At 44.7% G+C, this 23,202-nt stretch overlaps 1 protein-coding gene across 1 annotated transcript; it reads right to left on the minus strand.

Annotated features, from left to right (window-relative positions):
• Positions 1-1,668: 1,668 nt before the first annotated feature.
• Positions 1,669-21,966, minus strand: nsg2 (neuronal vesicle trafficking associated 2). The gene is made up of 5 exons (XM_028984533.1): positions 21,762-21,966; positions 21,486-21,648; positions 18,328-18,444; positions 3,617-3,727; positions 1,669-2,993 (listed from the first exon to the last, which is right to left on the minus strand). Exons 2-5 carry the CDS (start codon positions 21,612-21,614, stop codon positions 2,802-2,804), a joined length of 549 nt encoding a protein of 182 aa, XP_028840366.1. The 5' UTR covers positions 21,615-21,648; positions 21,762-21,966; the 3' UTR covers positions 1,669-2,801.
• Between the last annotated feature and the right edge of the window lie 1,236 nt (positions 21,967-23,202).

A 23,202-nucleotide genomic window follows, 5' to 3' on the forward strand; every position in this document is an offset into this window, starting at 1 on the left:
ATCATCAGAGACGGAATGGCCAATCTTTGGATGTCTGCTTTGAGTTTTACTAATGGCTCAGGCTTTTAGCTGATTTAAGAAATTCATTTGGAAAGCAGAACATCTGAATCTAGTGCAGGACGTCACTGCAGCACTAAGGACAATGTTGGTTTAAGAATTGTAACAAAAAAATAACGAAACTAACTAAAAATCATTTAATTCATATGAATGAATTGCATATGAATTGCATATGAATTCAATAAATGGATTTGCAATAAATTGGGTTTTGGTGAGGAGTGCATATGATTTTTATTGGTGTGTGTGTGCTTCAGAGCTTTCAGCTTCCCCATCCAAGACTGTTTGAATGTAACAGATTTCTGACAGTGTCTGATTTGAAATTCCTCTTGTGGTTGCACAGCTGTGGTGATTTCCTCCCTTTGAGAACATATGGAGACAGGGGAGTTTAGTGAGAACACAAAGTGCTAATTACGCCAAGACAAAGGGAGAGAAATATACAACCTTCCTCACTCTCACTCTCGGAGTGCACTTTTCTCAGAATAACAGAGGAGTGCAGAGGGTGGTAGTAGCCCACTGGGTACAACAAAGATCCAGGTTCAAATCCCACTTGTATCCCTGAGCACGACACTTAACCCTGAGTGTCTCCAGGGTGGGACTATTCCTGTAACTACTGATTGTAAGTCGCTCCGGATAAGGGCATCTGATAAATGTTAATGCAAAATGGCTGAAAATGCAAGTGTGTTCCATAATATGAGATACGTAGTGTGAGTTACATACATTAGCCACTGCAGTGTTAGTCAAAGTTTCCACCCCAAACCCTGTCAGGGATGAAGGGGTCACAGATAGTCTGGTCTATTGTGGGTTAAGAGGCTATGTTGTTGAGAAATTATGGTTGCCGCTCCTGTGCTCCCTGTATGACAGACACACCCACTCTCCAGCATTAATTCAGCACTGATGTGCTACAATAATTAATTAGTTCTAAATTATTGCAAAGAGTACGGTGGTTTTAATAATACGAATCATTTAGGCCAGCAATGGTGGCCTAAATGATTCGTATTATTATTATTAAACAAAAATTTGTTGTATCATCATGTGCTGTGCTGCAGTGTTTCTCAATGACAATCACTTCCCTTCATTCAGTCTTGTACAACTATCAAGTCAAAAAACGTTTCTGCATGAGCCTTTTATCAATATAGACAATATAGAGTGGTGCACAATACAGTAGAGAGAGGGGTTCTTTTTATTTCAACCAACACATCGAGTCATGCTGCAGACATACTGGCTTCCTGTCAAGGTTACCTTAATCACCCAGCCAATCTTGCTTATGCAAATCAATTACAAGAACAGCATTAAGAAAAAGAATTTACTTCTGATAAAACAATAAGACAATTAAGAATTTTCCATTCATATTTCAAATTAGTCACAGCAATTTGCGTGCTTATTTTAATTATATATTATAACAGACAGATGTTCATTAGTCAGTTTCACTGACTCTCCTACCACTGTCTTACAATGTAGGAAATGTGTAACAATAATTTATTGCTAGATAGCTTGCAAGACCTGATTACATTTTCGTGAATTAATGTCACCTTTAATATGTCAATGTTCACAATATGTCATAGAAATTTTAATTGTATGCTATGGTAAAAAAGAAAAACACTTCAACAAATCTACTGAACACATCATGTTTTATTTTTTTTCCCAAACCTAAAGGTTACACATTGAAAAATACTCCAGGCTTCGCTACATATCCACTAACAACTGCACAATATTTCAAAAACCCTTTTTTGTCCACTACAGATATAAATGAAAGGTAACCGAACAGCAGTGAGGACATCTAGGCGATGCGTGCACTCCATCTTAGGGACAGACAAGGATGAGATGCTTTCCAGCCAATCAGATCCTTTCCCACATACAGGTACTTGCTGCGGCTGTTTCAGAGCAGAGAAAATTGTCTGTGTCCCTCGGGTCTTTGTGTTACAGCTCAAATGAAAAGTAGTGGCAGTAACACAACCGCATACCCAACAGCACTACTCACAAGGTTAACTATGGCCGTAACGGACTACAGTATGTACATCTTGGCTCAAATTAGGAACTATGATTCACATTTAAGCTGTGTTCAGTCTCCACTCAGTCAAGATAAAATACTTAGCATAGCTCTGATCGCTTTTTTTTTCTTTTTTAAACATCTACATTAGCATCATCCATGTTGCAGTTCATACAAAGGGATAATTCTTTTACAGAACAACATGTATATGGTGTAATGGGTCGTAGGAGACATGAGATTAAAAACACTTCTTTAGTCATGTTTTTTTTTTTTTTTTGGAACAGATCGTCTAAACTACGAGGGTTGTGAACAGGTATGGCTGTGACATGTCGGACTTGAGCAGAACATGAACATGTTTGGGGGTTTCAAAGTCATGCCTTTGTACAAACAGTCTTCTTTCATCAAGTACAAAACCGGTTTAATAAATAATAATTTTGAAAAAAATCAATCAATCAATAAATAAGGGAATGACAGTAGAATATGCAGAATAGCAAGAAAGGAAAGAAAAGGGTTGGAGTGGAGGGGAGGGGAACAGAGAATCGAAGAGAGAAGCAGGTCACAAGACTTTCCATTTAAAAAGCTGGCGTGGGCTATGAGACCAGACACATTATGCCTTTAACTACTGGTCTGAGACCGGTTTCCACATTTACTTTTCAGGCGGATTAAGGTCAGTCGAGTTGTTTGGGAGAGCTGGTTCCAGAGCAGCAGCTAAGGTCGATGAGTATGAAGCAGTCGTGACGCGCAGAGGAGCATGGGCTCATTGGCTGTCTGTGTTGGGCGGCTTGGCGTCGTGGGGGCCACTGCCTGCCGGCATCCAGGGCGAGACGGAGCGCGAGCTGGTCTGCTTGGCCATGCTGTAGTGGCTGATCACCGTGTAGAAGCGGCCCCGTGAGTTGGCATCCTGGGCGTTGTAGTAGGCCTCCAGCGAAGCCGGGATGCAGCGCTTATGCTGCATGATGGAAGAGCAAAACAATTCCGGTGTCCAGTTTAGCACACGCGCATGGGGCAGAGGAAAGTTGCACAACTGACATCAGCGGGCCGTATATCAGAAAACCTGTTAGGTTGGCAGTTTTGTAAGAAGATCGTTTAATCATGCATGATAAAATCCTTCAGAGCGGGGACATTTCTGCTACCCCTCCACACCCCACGCTATTAATTCATACTTGTCGATAACATATATTATGATTACACCGATGTGCCTAGCTGAGTAAGCTGCAAATTTGTGTGGGTGGCCATATAAAAGGCTGAAACGCATCATTTATGAACTTTAGGGCTAAATAAGATGGGGCCTTTTTTCATGATGCTCATGCTGATTATTGCAGAGCTAAGATGTAATCATTGAAGCACCAGGCTTCATGGTGTCCTAGTTGTGCCCGACAGGAAAGAGACCATGGGGATGTCCCACAATCTGCATTCGGAACAATTTATACCCTGTCCTACAAACACATAGCAAACATTCAAGCATTCTGACTGGCTAAAGCGAATTAGTGAATTAGCCCCACATGCTAAGGCTAACTCATAACAGCATAACGAGTGGCGGTCAGACTCGGACACGCCCAGGCAGAATACTACCTTGTAGATGAAGCCGTCAGGGCAGGTGTGGTCGTAGGTGAAGGCCTTGTACACCACGAGGAACACTATGCAGGCGAGGAACGCCAGAGCCAGCACGATGAGGATGGTCACCTGACAAACCACAAAAACGGGTCAGACCTTCACAAAACCTTCACTGAACTTTACAGAGCTAGTGAAAAAGGTGTTCATTTGGCTTTGCCGTGAACGCATTTAGTATTAAAACACCATTGGATTGGTTGTCGAGATCTATTGATGAGACTTGCTGGTTCTGAGCAAATCCGCTGGTTGCAAGGGCACCGGCATGACTGTGAGGACTCAAACCAGTGGCTCTAAAGCATAATGGAATATTTGTACAAAAGACAAGTTTCATCTCCAATGATAATAAAGTGCTTCAAATATGAAGCATGAATCGTAATACTTTCTTGAGACCACCGTTTACATCGCAAATTAGCAAATAGTGTTTTTTTCTGCATGGAACGTGGCAACTTTACAGTAATTTTACACAAAGTTTTAAACAATAAAAAGTAGGGTCCAGTAAGAATCTGTAGGAGTCTGTGAATATGAGGTGGAACGGAAGATCAAAGATGAGATGGGAACACAGTCGCTGGTATCGGGGTTCTTTAGAAAGACATTTTGGAAGAACAAGTGTTTCACGTTGCAGTTCCAGTAGTTATCCGCACAAAAAAAATTTTTTATCTTTTTTTTTTTTTTTTATCATTACGCAAGAACTACCAGCCGAGAAAATTCTTAAACGGCTAGTTCAATTCCACCTCGTTCCTGTCGAATTGCCCACAGTCCAATCCCATGATTACTTTTTACTAATTTTGTAGCTAATTTGCTTTAGGTGATTCCCTTTACAGTTTGTTAGAAACCTTGTCTCTTTTCGTCCAACTGAAAAGGTTTCTAGGGTGAAAGAAAAACTAATCTAAATTACGTTTAGTGCAGAAATGCAATTTTCTGCCACGGAGCGTAATTGAAGGAGAAGCGTGGAAATTTGTTGAATATTCCTTTCTCTGCCACTCTCTGCTCGCCTTGTCCCGAGGACCTCGAAGTTCAAATTACCCCAGTCTTCACCAGTGGCCAGCAGAGGTGAGACGGATCCAATAAACACCTACACTAATTCCGTCCCTCTCAAAGCCCGCGGCCGAACCCGCTCACGACCAGCTCCCCTCCAGCTCCCCTCCAGCCCGGAGGACGGGCCTGGCGAGGACGAAAAACTGAACTCATTCCTGCTGCGCGCTAATATGTTCATATTACTGTCAGCGGCAGACTGATCTGAGGCCAGCACAGAGCCCAGTCTGCCAGAATACATTTGTTACAACAAAGTGATGCAAACAAGGAAAACCGGACTCGCTCTCCGCCGACATCTGCAGCTTGAAAGACGCGTTGCCTCCCAGTCAGTGCGGACTACTCGAGGCGGATTAACACAGGAAGCGAAGGAATTTCTCTTCTCAAAACTGCTGTATCTGAAAGAGTGTTTCTGAGCGACGCTTAATTAGAATTATGCAAATGTACTATGAAGGATAAATGAAAGATACACAGTCAGAGGGCGGAGGGATAAAAAAAAAAATTGTGTGTTCATGTGTGTGTGTATGTGTGTGTGTGTGCACTTGGGAGTGTTTGTGTGTGTTTCGCGTACTATATGTGTGTAGGTGTGCAGTATATCGGTTCACATACCAAGTCTGTAATGCTTTTATGTGTGTAATGTGAAGGATTAGCAAGGTCAACGTAAATACCCTCAGCCATCAAGTCCAGCTCTGACACTTTCCGGGGGTGGTGACAAAAAAGGAAATATTAACATTGTTGGACCTGAGACATGATTAAATGCAAAGAGCAACTAACTTTTTTTATACTGTTAAGTCCAAGTTGTATTTTTTTTATTTAACATTGAACCTTTTTTTTTAGTTTAGCTATAGTTAGTCGATAGAGCGTGAGACTTTTAATCTCAGGTTTGTGGGTTCAAGCTGTACGTTGGGTGTGTTTGTGTCCCGAAGGACACAAAGTCACAGGTTCAAACCCTGCTTCCTGCTAATAAGTCATTTAACCCCGCATGTCTCCAGGGGACTGCTGCCACTCTGTCACAAAGCATCCTGTAATAAGGCTTCTTGACTTCAGCCTGCTGGTTATGTTAGCTGTGTTCAAATGTTTTCTCCACTGTATTTACACTCCATTTACACTATCTATATTTTATCTGTATTATCTATCATACCATACATATATTTCATGTTTAATGAATTAATCCCACATTTAGCAATGAACTAACTCTAATTAATCACAATTCTTAAGACTAAAGCTTGCTAAAACTATGACAGTGGAAAGTGGAGACTCGGGTCTTAAATATTTAAATATGTTATTTTTCACCGTTCTTATTTCTGTTTTACTCCATATTTACACTTCATGATGACAACAGAATTTCTGCTCAGGCACTGAGCACATTTCCTCCAAATGTTGTGCCTTTACAGTGACTTCAGTCTATAATTACTTATTATGGCCCCGTAATCAGAAGGTCGCTGGTTCGAATCCCGGTTCACCAAGGTGCCACTGAGCAAAGCACCGTCCCCACACACTGCTCCCAGGGCAGCTGTCATGGCTGCCCACTGCTCACCAAGGGTGATGGTTAAATGCAGAGGACACATTTCATTGTGTCACCGTGTGCTCTGCTGCAGTGTTTCTCAATGACAATCACTTCACTTCACTTATACACCATTGTGTGGACGTCCAGTTGTAGTGTCAATCTTATGTTGTATCAGTAATGTTTTTTTTTTAGATATTCATTAGTGTGTAATTGCTGACTAGTAAACATTGTACTTAACTTCAGGGGTTTATCTTTACACTTTCAGTGTTTTTAACAATAAGCTTTGGGTATAAATTTAATTCCAGTCGACCCTAACGGCAACAGACGGGTCATAAATATTTATGATGCCCTTAGTCCATTATTCATAATCTCAGTGAACCTTAAACCTCCTGGGATTTTGCCTAATGCCGCGATTCTAATTTCCTCAACATGTCGTCTCCACTTTACCCTGCAGCCAGAAAGGCTTTACCATGAAAACCTGGCCATTATCTAGCCAGTGAAAGTGAAATTATTTCATATCTTTTTCTCCTGTTCTGGTTTCTTTACCTTGTGACCTTTATCGTGGATTTACACAATGCCTCCGTCCCCATGGAAACATCCCTTAAATAGACGGCCCATTCACAGGGAACCGATGAAATCCGCGTTGGCACATCCAGGGATGAATGTGAAGCTATAACTGGGTTAGCCTGTAATCAAATTACCTTTATTTTATCCCTCTCTGCTCATTCCATTTGTTTCACTCAGCGAGTGAGGATCATTGAGCAGTTGATCGTGGGTGACCCTCACGGCCAGTTTGGAGGACGTTGCTGGAACGGACGTTTCATGGCTGAAAACTCTGCGTTTTGGGAAAAAAGATACATACATGCCGTTTCTAAATCCATCTGGTGGTGTGGGTAAACCGGATTGCCGATAGGCTGAGCCCAATCATTACGAAATGAGGCAAAGCAACGGCGAATCGGACGGCACCACTCCCTCAAACCGAATTGTCCCTCGCCGGAAACACTCAGCCCAGCAGTGTGACAGCGGGGACGGGGACGGCTCTGAATGGGGTCATTTTACCAAAACATCATCCTTTGCCGCCAGGCGAGACAAGGCACCATCTGCTTTCATTAAATGTCCTTTTTTTAATTCCCGCCTCCTTTGCCCCGCTTCTCGGACTCAAGGCTGCCGCAGCTGCCGTCCGGTGTTCCCCTTGTTGTTTTTCTGGTGGCTGGTGTCTGAATGGGTTTTCCACATCAATATAATCCACAGGCAGATAGATGCCCTTTAATCCCGGCCTAGGATTATTATGAAGCCACGTCTCCCTGGTAGGCTGGACGGTGTTAATCTGCTCCTCTCTGGTGTTTGTGTGGAGGTCTGTGTTCTCATCCGTGCCCTTAAAAACATCTCGTAAAATAACCAGAATCTTCTTTACGGTGCAGCAACACATAAAACGAATACTTTTCATGCATAGTTTCATTCATTTTATTATAGCTACTGAAGAAAAAGGAGGTGTATTTTCCAAACCGCAAACATTTAATTTGATCATATCCCAGTTTTTTCAGAGCCTGCTGCCAGCTCCCTCCTTACCCAGCTGCGCCTGCTTTTCAACCGTGCATCAAGAAGCTGCTAATGAAACGGCACAGATGCTGTGGATTTGAGCGCCCGCTCGCCGTGCGAGAGGACCAAACATCACGCACAGCCTGTCCAACGTGTCCACACGTCCCTGCTGGGAGCTTTCCTGGAGCTGGTTTACCAGTTCTAAAATACGCAGGTACATATGGTACATAAAGGTTGATAGAACAAAGGAACCATTTTTTTTGGATGGTGGAAATACTACTCTTACTAGGTCAGTTATAATCAACAATATATTACAACACATCACTTCTTGTTTAACACAGTGGTTCTCAAACTTTTCATAATCACATCGGAAAATATTTGGCTCTCCTAGTACCAAAATTCTATGGAAAATTAAAGTACAATTGGATAGCATCAGTTTTATTCCTAGTATATATATAATTATTTTCAATTGATTCATAAAAAATTATCAGATAGATCAGAGAGTGTAGGCCAATTTGAGAACCAAGGGTCTAAAACAATTCCACCCCGTCACGCGTTCTCTCCAACCTCTCCAGATTCCCCGGCTCGGGGAGGAGAGGCGCCTCGGTTAAAGAGCCGCGTGGCGATATTAGTGTTATCCTGCATTAAAAGATTACTGGTAGCTCTGCCGATGATACCCTGCGCCGTGTTAAAGCCCAGCACCTCCCAGCATGGGCTAATACATAGACATAACCTACTTCTCCACGACTGTGCTGCTGTGGACTTGAGGGGAGTGAGGGGAGGGCACAATAGAGCGAGAGATTGGGGTTGCCAAAGAAGACAGGGGAGAGGGAAAGAGGTGTGTGTGTGTGGGGGGGTGTTTTAGACGAAGGGGGAGGGCGTGTGATCTGTCTCACCGTTTGCTAAATGGTTTGGATATGAAAGCAACAGTTCAATGACTTCCATCCCATCGACCTTGCTGTGTCCCCCTGGCTACTTAGACTTCTTTATCCTGTCAACACTACCCTGCAGTGTCTGTGTAAGTGTTTAGAAGCTCACATGATCTCATGGAATCTTGCTCTCAGATATAGGTGACAGGCAGTGCAAGGACTTGTACTACCGCATCTCATAAAGTGATAAATTTTTTTCTAAATTAATTGTAAAAAAAAAAACAAAAAAAAAACATGTATGCTGTAATGCGTTGATGGCTTTATTTTCATTTGGCTAATGAACTTGTTAACTGTTATGATATTATCTACAATCAATCAAAAAAGGATTCATAATGAAATATTTTTTTTTTTTATGCACTAGTGTGTTTGTGTATGAAATGTACTAGTATGCATGAGGAACTGCAGGCACAGACATAATGGCAACCAGTATTTGGAATAATATTTAAAAGTATATTTTAAAGATTTGGCATATAATATGGCATGTCACATGCGCAACCACAGTTCAATTTTGTGTTCCTTTTTTGTTTTACTCATTTATTTGCCTGAGGGCACACTTCACCTTACCCTTGCGAACAAGCCCCGGGCTCTGTGCTCAGAGCCAGTATGAAAATAGTGGCCAATGTGATGTGTCTTTTGAACATATGTATGTGTATTATTGTGGTTTACGGCATGTTTCATGCACATGTGGTTACCTGCAGTACGTGCATGTGAGTTTGTGGATATACATGTGTAGATACGTGTAGTATATAGTAGATAGTACTTGTGTGAGCCTATGTGGTGACACACCAGCTGACAAAAATGCTCCTTCCAGGTGCTCTAGGTGGAGTCCACAAAACAGATGAGTTCATAAATAAATCAATAGCCCTCCTAGCGGCAAATAAACTGCAGTAATATGATTAAGAGCTTCGCCCTGCCAGCTTTGCCCTCCTGCAAAACACGGCTTTATCAGCCGCCCTGGCTTTATCTGTCCAGTAAACAATTATAATAAAGCTGCAGATAACAGCTCTATCCGGCTGCATGCAAAATTTCTATTAATTTGCCTGTCGGTGAGCTGAGTAGAGAGGGCAGAAAGAGAGAGATCACCTCTGGGGTCCAATGGTTAGGGAGTAGCAGAGTGACGCACACAGTAACATCACTGTGGGAACCTGTGTCTAAGACACACACACACACACACACACACACACACACACACACACACACTCCTTTGGGCATTTTATTGAATGCAACACGGTGATCGCTCAGTTACACGCTCAAACACGTAGGCGTAGGCCAGGATTTTAAATGCCTTTAAGTGACCAGTAATTTGTTTCGTTTATTTTAAAATGCAGCTGTTCATTGTTACAGCAGAAATTAGCTTCTTAGCAAATAGGCGTAGTCGCTACAGTAGGGCTGGGCTACTAAACCAATATTTATTCGGATATGAATTTGTCTTTCACCGATGATTAAAAATGTAACAAATCAATATAAAAAAACAATGTTGCTTCACTGCATTTTGCCGCGATGTCCTCATTTTGCCACGTGTCGCAAAACATTCCCGCTTGTTATATTAATTTTAATATTCATAGATTGTATTGCCTTTTTTAAATGGTTTCCCATTTCCACTTGATGTTTCAATTTCAAATGATAGTTTTGCCCAAAATTGAGCTGCCATGTTCCAGTGGAGGCTAGGGTTGCGGCGGCAGGGTTTATGTGTATTTAGAGAACATGCTCCATGCACTAAGCCTGTTTTAGCCTCGTTTAAAAGAAAAAAAATCTGTCTAGTCCAGTTCCTGTACCGCAAAAAACAACACTGTGCCATGGCATGAAGAATGTGGACAAAATACACACAGAAAAGGTGTCATATTCTCTCACTATGATTTCTAATGAGGGTAATGGTAGCCAATTAGACCAGGTCTCTCAGGAAACAAGGACATATCTTGTTCTCACACTCTTTGGCTGCTATTTCTGCTTGCTTTTTTTTTTTGTTTTAAGGTGATCAACTCCCGTGAGGCTCATCGCACTTTAAATACTGCTAGAAAGCCGTGGCCGTGTCGATGGCAAAACAAACCCGCAACTCGCCCACCTCCATGCGCCTCAGATGAGGTTCCAAGGCCTCTACCTGTTCGGCACGATGCCGCATTAACGAGACTCTGAGGATATGCAAACCAGGCGGATTTGGTTTGCTAATGAGTTGCCCGATGCCGGCGAATAAAGTTGTCGGGTAGAGGGGTCGGCCTGCGTGTTTGGGTGTGTGTGAATAATTTTGTGCGATCGCAGATCTCATGGGAAACAACACATGGCATGCTTTAGTTTTTCTGTTCCTCCAGGCTTTTGCGGTTTGCAACCGTCAAGCCATTTCTAAAAGAAGATTTTTCTAAATATGCCAACGAGCCAATGTTTTTAAATGCTAACATGCTCCGCGACTTCATATTGGTGCTCCACGGGTTTGCTTTGTAAAATGCCAACTCTTCAAATTTCCAAAATCCAAAAGATCATGATTACAACGCTGTCTCTCAAACAGAAACACACCTGACTTTAGACCAGCTAAAATGGTACTTGTGGCTAGAATATTAACAAGCCACAGTGAGGGTGGCTGTGCCCACCTTGGTGACTGGAGGAGCCCAGGAGGGCAGCGGGGCAGTGGCGGAGAATGCTAATTGATCCCCAGGGTTTGGGAAAAGGGCCGGAGAAGAAGAGGGCCTCCGTGGGAGAAATTAAAAACCCAACAGCCAGTTTGTGCTAAAGCTAGAAATAAATGTTCCCATGATTCTGACCAAACTCAAGACAAATGCTCAGTCATAATTCAGAATGTTTTGGGATTATGACTGAAATGCTAATACAATACAGCTTTTAGCATAGCTGAAGGTTTTTGCTCAAAAGGCGCACAATTTAGTTGTAAATCCTAGCAGTGCATTGAATTACATACAAAATATATGGACTGCTTAGTGTGCATGACAGATTGAATCGAAACAAAGGTGGATATGCTAATGAGCTGCATCAGGGTGCAGGCATTTTGGATTTTTGAGGTCATAATGTTAAGCTTTCCAGGTTTAAATTCCTTTACAGACGCAATTTCCAGAGTATAAATGTTTGTAATGTGAACATTTGTACCATCGTCATCCTGCACCAACAGATAGCGTAATGCTGTAAGATGATTTTAGCTGGTCTAGAGTGACCAGCACAACAAAGATTGTTAAACTTGCTGGTCCACAAGCTTGTCAGCTTAGATGTTGAGTTTTTTTTTACCATGAACATGAAAGTGGTGCAAACCTTTCTAATGTCTATGCGTTTATTTCATGAAAGCCTAAAAATCTTTGCCAATATCACATCAAGTGATCTCACACCCAAAAAATATCACCCCACACATTTCTCTTTCCTGCCATTTTGATATAGCCATGAAACCAAAGAGACGGTTTTGTTCCTTTTCAAAGGCAAATGTGAGATTAATCAGACTCAGGCCAGAGCAAAAGCCATCTGGAGTCATTAATCATCCCACGCATCTCTCAAACAAAGCCCTGCCACATCCCTATCTGTGCCTCCAACGGCGCGTCCCCTTTTACGTGACAAACGACTACAGCAGCAAAGCCTGCGACACGCCCAGACAATGCTGGTTTTAGGGGCTGATTGCGTGTGGGCCGTTTGGCGTGGAAAGGCGAGTCTAATCTAAACCTAATCACTTTCAGTCTGTACTACACAGACACATACACAAGGATATACACTGTTCAAAAAATAAGGGAACACAATGTGTGCAGAAGGGTCTAGTGTGGGAGGTGTCAAAGCCCATTGAGACATACTGTATGTGATTTTGGGTTATATAAGAAATAAATGTTGTTGTTGTTGTTAAGAAGCAACACTGACAATTAATTTCACATGCTGTTGTACAAATGGAACAGACAACAGGTGGAAATTCTGGAAATTATAGGCAATTAGCAAGACAATAAAGGCGTGGTTTGGTCACTTTCGAATGCTGGCGGCGCCTTCACTCTAGTGGTAGCCTGAGACAGAGTCTACAACCCACACAAGTGGCTCAGGTAGTGCAGCTCATCCAGGATGGCCCATGAATGCAAGCTGTGGCAAGGTTTGCTGTGTCTGTCAGCATAGTGTCCAGAGCATAGAGGCGCTACCAGGAGACAGGCCAGTACATCAGGAGACGTGGAGGAGGTCGTAGGAAGGCAACAACCCAGCAGCAGGACCGCTACCGCTGCCTTTGTGCAAAGACGAACACAAAGGCATTGCCAGAGCCCTGAAAATGTCCTCCAGCAGGCCACAGGTGTGCATGTGTCTGCTGAAATGGTCACAGAAAAAAAGGCTCCATGAGGGTGGTATGAGGTCCCGACATCCACAGGTGGGGGTTGTGCTTTCAGCCCAACACCGTGCACCACGTCTGGCATTTGCCAGAGAACATCAAAATTGGCAAATTCGCCACTGGCGCCCTGTGATCTTCGAAGCAATTTCACACTGAGACCTCTGCTGCCTGCAACATCCTCCAGCTTGACCGGTTTTACAGTGGGTCAGTAATGGTGTGGGGTGGCATTTCTTTGGGGGAGGTAGCCTGACTGCCATTAGGTACCAATATGAGATCCTCAGACCACTTGTGAGACCATATGCTGGTGTGATTGGCAAGACGCTATGGATTGATGCTATGGACTGGCCTGCCCATTCCCCAGACCTGAATCCAATTGGGCAGATCTGGGACATCATCCCAGAGATCCCTCAGGAGACCACCCTCCACCTCATCAGGAGCATGCCCAGGCGTTGTAGGGAGGTCATACAGGCTCGTAGAGGCCACACACACACTACTGAGCCTCATTTTCACTTGTTGTAAGGACATTACATAAAACTTGGATCAGCCTGTAGTGTTTTTCCACTTTAGTTTTGAGTGTGACTCCAAATCCAGACCTCCAGACCGCCATTGATAAATTTGATTTCAAGCAATAATTTTTGTGTGATTTTGTTGTCAACACATTCAACACATGGTGCTGAGCAATGGTGCTTGGGGATGGGGTTTGTTAATAAGAGATGAAGTACGGGCACTTGCTCGATTTCTGTATGTTAAAGAGGAAAAACTAATTACTAATACTGTCACAACACGACCAACTTGCACGCCTGCCTACATCTACACAGTGTATTGGTGCTTATTTTTTAATAAACTACTGATGACCAGCATATTTGCTTTCATTTTAATTTTTTTAAATTTCTGAACATGAAAACTGAGCCGTTGGCCAACATGCTCCATCGGTTAAGGGTTAGCTTTCTTAAATGAAAGTTTTTATTAAATGTACTTGGTTTTTTGAGACCGTCTGCAAGAGGGAGGATTCGTTTTGAGTAACTGATGCTGAATTTTCTCCTTAGATGCAGCAGTGGGCCTTTGACAAAAACACACACAGGCTGGCATTTTTAAAAATGCGTATGAAAACAACAACACTTTCTTTTCATGCCTGGCATAACCCTGCACATCTCTGCTGGACACGTAACCTGTCATTAGCCTCCCTCTCCCTCACTCTCTCCGTCTCTGCCCCTCTCTTTCCTCATCTCAGCCCAGGGCCCATCAGATGGTAGACTAAACAAAAGCTCCAGGGTCCTGGCGGTGTAGGTGGATATGTCAGGATTGCAGCTCCCTGCAGGGCACGCCTTCATCAAATACACACACACACACACACACACGTATTAAAAGAGGTCTGGGAAGCAATGGCTTCTGGGAAAAATATGCATTCTTAGAGCATTTGTGAGCCTTTGTGTGTGTGCATCTTGATGCACTTTATTTCATACCCGTGTAATTTAGCCCTAGCTTTTTACAGCCAATTTGCTGCAATCTGGTGAGGGGTGACAAAGATGTGCTACATTCTGCCCGATTATAGAATATACAGCAGAATATCCACAGTATGTGAACACTGACATGAACATCATATGCATGCCTGTAGCTCATAACTGCTCACATCATCAGCAGACCAGCATACAGCAATAATGGAGCAATATTAAACATAATGAGGCTGCCTCAACTCAACCGAAACATGCCCAACTAAATTGCTTTAAGTGAAATTATCCATTCTCTTTCAGCCCCTTTCAGATCATCTAGCTGCCAGTTAGCATCTCTGAGTCCCTAGAGTAGCATTGGATGCCACTTTTTGTCACCTTCCAAGGCTTCAAAGAGATCCCGGAAGACCACGATGCCAAACGTCAACGCCCACCCTCTTGCTCCTCCTCCATCGCTTAATTGAGCCGTTCTAATTTCCTCCCTTTTCTTTTTTACTTTAACAAGACGTGTTAATATGTTCCGCTTTGCTGCGTCAGATGCCGCGGAGACCTTTGCTCAGCCCGACTTTGTTTTGGATGTTTAATGAGGGAAAGCAACGCTTTCTCCATCTGCAGATATAATCGCTGCTGGGAATTCTGCTGTTGCCCAACGGGGAGCAATCATACAAGGCGAGAGAGCCCGGAGACAAGCAAAGGGCCTTGTGCGATAAACAGGGTCGAGGGCCCTGAGACAGCCTTCTCTGCAGCTGCAGATCTGCCAGTTCAGACCCTAATCCGAAGACCTGCGAACAGAGCATTGATTACAAAGGACACTTCTCATAACCAAGGCAGGTCTAAAAGAAATTGGATAGAAATTCTACCATTCTAGCCATGTTACATTCACATATACACAACTGCTCAAAAGTCCACCTCTGTTTTGACAGTAAACAATTGCTTTCTCCAACATTAAATTGATTAACTTGGTTAAAAATCCTGTCCAGACATTGTCCAGGTGATGAATATCTTTGGTAAATGGTTAATGAATGGAATATCTACTGAATGGAATAATGCTGATTAGCAGAAAACAACCGAAAAGACAAGGACATTTTAAATGGCCCTAAACTTCCCCACAGCATTGTACGGCCATGTTCCATTCAGTTGCAGACTACAGTTGATCTGGTAGGCTGGAAGCGGATGATCTGCTGGTTTCCAGTGAGCTGTGGTGTGTAATGCACATGTAACAACTGGGTAACAACTGGACCATTTTGCAGGAGGTTAATTCAATTTGGAGTATTCGCTGTAAACACTTACTGAAGAATTACTTCAGATTTCAGTCACGTTATTATTTGGTCAAACGCCTCATTAGACAAGCAAGTGATAAAAGGCACATTTTAATTGGTTCTGTTTATTACTATAGAAAATCTGCAGCCGCCCCCCTGTAGTGGTGCTAATTGCGCACAGTTCCATTTCTGCTCATGTGGAATGGAAATTGGGTAATGAATAATAATTATTTGGTTTAAAATAATGTTAATACTGGACATAAAAAACAGGCATTTTCCCCTTTTTAAGTAAACGTTTTCCAGATAGGTATGAGAAACCCCGGCGAGCTAAGTGGTTGCTGCTCCTCCTAAATGAATTGTTCTTTTTCTGTGTCATCCTCGTAAACGACCTTCATCTCTCCTCTCCCTTTCGCATTCATTAGACTCCACCACGCCAAGCTGCCAACTCTGCTCAGCATTCAATCTGCCCCTCCGAAGCACTTTGTCTTCTTCTCCTTTTCTCATCCCAGCTCATATCTGTCAGGTGCACAGACCACCCACTGAGTCAAGTACCCGTCTGACATATCTGAAAGAACGGGGAACACAGTGCGGGTTTATGGCAAGAACGTCGCAGTGAGAGCATTGCTACATGTCAGAGTATCCATCCCAAAATAAAGTTTTTCTTTATTTTGGGTGCTGCTCTGTCTGGGTTTTTTTTTTTTTGCATTTTTCAAATCCTTATCTAAGTCCTTATCCTGAACCTAAGGAAAAATCTCATGCCTCACTTGCTCCTCCAGCTGTGAGATTATAACTGTATCCACTGGCAGCTAAGTTCCTTAGCTGCTATTAATCCATATTCCATAATAGTAATTGTACAAAAATTGCGACCTCTTTGTCAAAATTTTGAGCATGCTATCATATTCGTGCACTCTGAAGAAAGAAGGCCAAAAAATACACTTGGCTCAAACCTCCAACCAACCAGCTGATGACAGTATAATACAAAAAGAAAGTATTAAATATTCTTGTGAAACACATTTCCTCAGCAATAACCAAAGAAAAATACATTTTTGATTTGATAAAATAAACAACTTCTAAGATTCTTATGACTTAAAAACAGTTCCTTACAAAGCTAGCATTCTGATTCTTATTCCCATTCAGAACATTGTAGCTTTGGTTGTCCGAGACATTCTTCTGACTCACTGCAGGCCAGCCACTGAGCATCATGTGAGATGTGACATCACATACCAGGCCACCTACCCCATCAACTTCAAACTCAGGCCGAGGAGAAGACAGCACACTTGCTGTCTCCATGATTCATGCATTTACTCCCCTTGTCCCACTACGCTGCTTTATACTTGCTACTGGGTACGTATTTGTGTGAGGTATTTATAATGGGGTGCGTTCCAATGAGCATTCAGGTAAGAATACAATGTCACCTTGAACATACGACGTTTAAAACTTTGAATCTTGAATCTCTGTCAAAGCTTAACAGACTTGAAGCATCTAGACAAAAACTATAAGAAAATGCTGGTGGACTTGCATTAGCCTCAAATCAGTAGTAGACATTTAATGGAAAACTCTTGATTGGTGCAATAATGAAGAAAAGGCTGCTGGGAAAAAGGAATCATTAAAGGATTCAGGGATTCAAAGCGTTTATTGTCGTGTGTACAATTCTTCTTTACTGCCCACATACAAATGCCGAGTTAGGCTAAGTAAATATTAATAAGATAAAAAGGTCGGTGAGGACTTAAGTGCTGTGCGGTTATAAATAAATATTAACTGTGATTTAAGTATCAACTTTAAGGATTCAGAAGGTCTTTTCTGCCAACCACACATACATAGCACACACATCCACTACTCCATTTCAGTTTTCTCATGTGCAATATGTGTACATGTATCCACTCTGAATATATGTACACTTACTTATATTCTATGTATACAGGCATTCACAAATATATTTTAGGTATATACACACATCCACTCTTTATTCCAGAATATTTAAAGTGAAAGTGAAGTGATTGTCATTGTGATACACTGCAGCACAGCACACGGTGACACAACGAAATGTGTCCTCTGCTTTTAACCCATCACCCTGCGTGAGCAGCGGGCAGCAGTGTGTGGGGACGGTACTTTGCTCAGCGGCACCTCAGTGGCACCGTGGCGGATCGTGATTCGAACTGGCAACTTTCTGATTACGGGGCCACTAGGCCACCAGTGTCTATTGAACTTTTTATATATCTTGTACTGTCCACTTGTAAATTTACGTTGTAAATGCAAATGTAAAGTTCGCTTATCTTATCTTAATACAATGACAAGGACTGACAAGCACTGCAACTCTAAAAAAAGTCTTTGACATTTCAGCCCTGAATGCAACTCTAAGGCCTTGAAAACTTGGCTACGGTTTTCTAATTGCTGTGGGAGTTAGAAATGTGCTTGTTTTCTGCTGTGGTGTCTGCAACCATGACAACGTGATTATAAGTTCCTCTCGCACCACGAAATGTGAAATGCTGTAAGAATGTGAGAAAGCTAGCTGCAGCCTAGCGAAATCGGCACAGCGTTCAGGAGTTTGATTCAGGGACACCGGATGGTGGCGACACACAGAGACATCTGTTCCAGGTCATGGCGATTGTTTTTTTTAGATGAATTTCATGATGATGCTTCTGGGTCGTGCAGAAAAGGAAACAAGCGGCTTTTTACCTTCAGCCTCTCGGACACGCCGTCAGTGAAGCTGATGGTGAACTCCTCCACCTTCGGCACCTTGAGCTTGGTCTTCTTGTGCTCCGTCTGGTACTCAGCCCTCGTCTTCACCACCACCTGGACAGGAATGAAACAAAGTAGCAGAATGATACCAGAACTCTAACCCAGGGTTCTGCTGGATGTCTGAGGAACCTTTCTGGAAAGGGGTTTCAGTGGGAATGGCTTCTGGCGGCTTCGTGCGTGTTTGACCTCCATGGCGGGAGGTAATGGCATCTCTCTCTGCGGTGACCACGTGGTAAAATTACGCTCCATTAATACCCCCATCACGTAGGCGGGCGGCACCACTCCACAATTACCGCTTATCTCACAGACCTCCCTCTCGATTACGGGCCCCCGCCGCGTCCGCTCATCCCACCCTGGGGGCCTCATGCCGTCTTGTGGGCCACCAGCAGCCCTTAACTCCGGTCCCCATCGCCCAATCACCACCCAATACACAGTAAAGACCGGAGGCACCGCTGCAGGCCTGGCCGGATCCATCAGCTTCCTGGCGGCCGTCTCGTAAACGTGATGTGTGGGGTTAATCAGGAAATGGATTATGACGCCGGCGCTGTGATGTCAGAATAATTTGCGGGGGAGCTACAGGTGGAGGTGAAAATATATACACATGAATACGGATCCATCCTTGAGAATCCCAGTCAGAGCAGGAGGCGGCTGCGATACGTCCGGGCCAGACGGGGTTCAGTCTGTGGTGGCAGATTCGCCCCCCATAAGCCTTCATCCCCACCCCCCACCCCCCCACACACAACACTGAGAACAAGGCCGAAGCAGAGTTAACAGCAGAACGCCCTCCCACACTCACAAACGGAATACAAATTATCACACAGAACCTCTCTGTCTTCAATCAAACCAAGCGGAGCTTTCTAACTTCGTCTGGATCAATAATCTGCAACAAAGCTGCGCAATTTTGTCCACACTGAATATACATTATTTACCTGAGAAAACTTCTCTTGCAGAACTAAAAAAATGGACAAGTCTGTTTTATTCAACGTGTATAATATATCTGATGTTTTAAGCAAAAATTCCTAACATGCTTAACATTTACATTTACAGCATTTACCAGACGCCCTTATCCAGAGCGAATTACAATCAGTAGTTACAGGGACAGTCCTCCCCCCCTGGAGCAACTAAGGGTTAAGTGTCTTGCTCAGGGACACAATGGTAGTAAGTGGGATTAAAAATTAAAGCATAAATGAATGTGTTACCGTAATAAGGTCAAAAAATTGCTAAATTAAATGTTGGATCCCGATCCAGGCTCATAAGGAAAAGCGTGCAACCAGCATTCAAGCAACTGCATTACCCATCATTCTCTGCTCTCCATCCGATCAGTCAAAAAAAAAAAAAAGAATCTGTCTGGCTTGCCTGCTGTATGCTACTTGACATGCAGGCCAATGAAGAGTCCCCTGGGACGATGCTGCGAGAAGAGGGAGGAGGAGCGGTGCGTCTACCCCCGTGTGAATAAAAAAACAAAACAATGAGGGCGTGTGTGTGTGTGATAATGATTGACAGGCCAGCCTGGTGAGCAGGTGCAGTTAAATTGAAGCTCCGTCAGCACAATGTCACATGAGGGGCTCGGCGCTATTCTGCAAAAGTGTCACGGCCGCTGCCTGATTTTTTGCTGCTGGACCTGGCAACACAGCATCTCTGGTCTAACAGAAGGAAGGAAAAACCAAAAAAAACACAAAGCCGACTGTCGTCAGGCCACCGTGCAGCAGTTCCCATTCCGATAAAGCCTCGTCAGCTTTAATTCATTGGATAGGCAATTAACACTGTGTACAGTAAGTGCTTTCTGAGGCTGAGTCGGATGCCAGGTATTTGCAGATGAAGGTGTGACCTGCGTTATCCCCACCTTTACTGTACGCTGTTGGATGCGCGCATCACGTGCCACACCAATCCCCCCCCCCCCCCCCCCCCCCCCCAGTCCTCCTTTACCTTCTCTGGCACCTGGTCCTGGCACCAACCCCACCCCAGCCCTCCTGGTAGTGGCACCAACCCCCTCATCCGTCCTGGTACTGGCACCAGCCTTCCTTTACCTTCTCTGGCACCTGGTCCTGGCACCAACCCCACCCCAGCCGTCCTGGTACTGGCACCAACCCCCCCAGCCCTCCTTTACCTTCTCTGGCACCTGGTCCTGGCACCAACCCCACCCCAGCCATCCTGGTACTGGCACCAGCCTTCCTTTACCTTGTCTGGTACCTGGTACTGGCACCAACCCCCCAGTCCTCCTGGTACTGGCACCAACCCCCCCAGCCCTCCTTTACCTTCTCTGGCACCTGGTACTGACACCAACCCCCCAGCCCTCCTGGTACTGGCACCAACCCCCCCCAGCCCTCCTTTACCTTCTCTGGCACCTGGTACTGACACCAACCCCCCAGCCCTCCTGGTACTGGCACCAACCCCCCCAGCCCTCCTTTACCTTCTCTGGCACCTGGTACTGACACCAACCCCCCCAGCCCTCCTGGTACTGGCACCAACCCCCCCAGCCCTCCTTTACCTTCTCTGGCACCTGGTACTGACACCAACCCCCCCAGCCCTCCTGGTACTGGCACCAACCCCCCAGCCCTCCTTTACCTTCTCTGGTGCCTGGTAGTGGCACCAACCCCACCCCAGCCCTCCTGGTAGTGGCACCAACCTCCTCAGCCGTCCTGGTACTGGCACCAGCCCTCCTTTACCTTCTCTGGCACCTGGTACTGGCACCAACCTCCCCAGCCCTCCTGATCCTGGTACAACCCCCCCAGCCCTCCTTTACTGTGTCTGGCACCAACCCCCCCAGCCCTCCTGGTACTGACACCAACCCCCCCAGCCCTCCTGATCCTGGTACAACCCCCCCCCCCCCAGCCCTCCTTTACTGTGTCTGGCACCAAGCCCCCCCCCAGCCCTCCTGGTACTGACACCAACCCCCCCAGCCCTCCTGATCCTGGTACAACCCCCCCCCCCCCCCCCAGCCCTCCTTTACTGTGTCTGGCACCAAGCCCCCCCCCAGCCCTCCTGGTACTGACATCAACCCCCCCAGCCCTCCTTTACAGTGTCTGGCACCACCACCACATCCCCCCTCCTGGTACTAACATAACCCCCCCCCCCCCCCCCCCCCCCCCCCTTACCTTATCTGGCGCCTGGTACTGGAGGTTACCGACGTCCAGAGGCGTGATGAGGGGCACGTTCTGGAAACCGTCCTCCACGCTCGCCGCCTTGGCGCCTTTGTCTTGAATGTTACTCCCGAGTTTGACCATCTTCGCTCCAGCAAGACCTTCCCTTTGTGCCAATCTGGAACCAACAATGATCGATATGAACCAATCAGGGAAACACGAGAAACGCTGCGCCACGCAGCGTGAATACACAAAGCAGCGAATTGTCTTCTCGTTCCGACGCGCACTCACCGCTGACCGCTGCGTCTGTGGGCGCGAATCGGGCTGCGGAGCTCTTTCTAGCGGCCGCGGGTCCGGGATTTCAGCCTTTACTGGGGCGCTGCTGATGCTGGGGAGGCGCGCACCAGCCGGAGTGCCGCAGGAACTGACGCCGCTCAGATGAGAAAAACACCGTCCGACCAGCGGGCTGTACAGCGACGCCAGCAGGGGGAAAAGAAGACGGGGGGGAAAAGCCTTTTTCAACCCGCGACCACGCGAACTGGAGAGGCGTGGGTTTTCGCCACCTGGTGGCCGCGAGTGGGAACTGCAGGAGCGGTTTGTCCCGGTCGCCACACCGAGCAAGTTCAATTCATTATTGCGCTAAATAGTTACATCAGCTTTTTTTCTTTGCCTTTTTTTCGGAGACATTTAACTTCAACAAATGCCCTACATTCCTTTGCACTATATCGTGAAAAAAGGTGTAATTACGTTTTGATTATGAGATTAAAACTAAGGTTCCTGACTGTAGAGAAATATGTTTTCCTCTGGCACATATACATAGTGGCAGATGTAGGATTTTTCTGAGTAAGGGGCACAAAGTGCCTGGTTTTGGTAAGGATTAAACATTTCAATAGTCAACCCATGTTGAAACACTTAAAAAAACATTTTACACTAGGCCACTACTGCCCCTGAGTTGACGAGCCACCAGTAAACATTACATTATATTTCATTCTTAATTCAGACAGAATAATGAACCAGTCAGATGTTAGAGGGACGGTCCCTCTCATCATGCATCCTGCTGTGGGTCACAAATGTGGTTTGAAATTGCATTAATTTGATTATCTGGGACAGAGGCTTATATTTCCACCCACTTACACACTGTGTCAGGAGTGCATCTTTCTGTATAATACGAGCCTTTGGCTCATTTGCCACTTAGGTGCATTTACAAAAAAAGGGGTCGTGCTTCACATGCAATTATATATTACTTATGATTAATTAAATTATATATAAATTAAATAAATTATAGCACACAGGTGATTTTATGGCTGAGTGAAGCTCCAGGACTGCAGAACACAGAGTTTGCATGTTCGCCGTGGGTTTGCATGAGTTTCCAGCCACACTATGTTTACATTTATGGCACTTATCTGATGCCCTAATCCAGAGCAACTTGCAATCAGTAGGTACAGGGACAGTCCCCCTGGAGACACTCAGGGTTTAGTTTCTTGCTCAGGGACACAATGGTAGTAAGTGGGGTTCGAACCTGTAATTTTGTGTTCTTCTGGTTTGTGGGCGAGTGTGTTATCCAATAGGCTATACCACCACACATATATGTGCATGTGTGTGTATTCTTTTTGTGCAGGCATTATTCAAGTCTTACATTTTATGCCGACACTTTAAGAAAAGTGTCAATTGATGGACGGATGGTTGAGAATATTGTATTTCTTCCTGTCAACCACAAGATGGCACAATATGG

This window comes from Denticeps clupeoides, chromosome 6 (genome assembly GCF_900700375.1).
Source record: "Denticeps clupeoides chromosome 6, fDenClu1.1, whole genome shotgun sequence".
In the NCBI taxonomy this organism is placed as follows: domain Eukaryota; kingdom Metazoa; phylum Chordata; class Actinopteri; order Clupeiformes; family Denticipitidae; genus Denticeps; species Denticeps clupeoides.

What these genes read in the sequence shown, in the direction of transcription:
- nsg2 (XM_028984533.1), bottom strand. Translation starts at nt 21,614, where the DNA reads ATGGTCAAACTCGGGAGTAACATTCAAGACAAAGGCGCCAAGGCGGCG. An exon ending in AGTACCAGGCGCCAGATAAG is followed by an intron (nt 18,445 to 21,485) that starts GTAAGGGGGGGG and finishes ATTCCTGTCCAG; the next exon opens with GTGGTGGTGAAGACGAGGGC. An exon ending in GCGTGTCCGAGAGGCTGAAG is followed by an intron (nt 3,728 to 18,327) that starts GTAAAAAGCCGC and finishes GTGGTTTGTCAG; the next exon opens with GTGACCATCCTCATCGTGCT.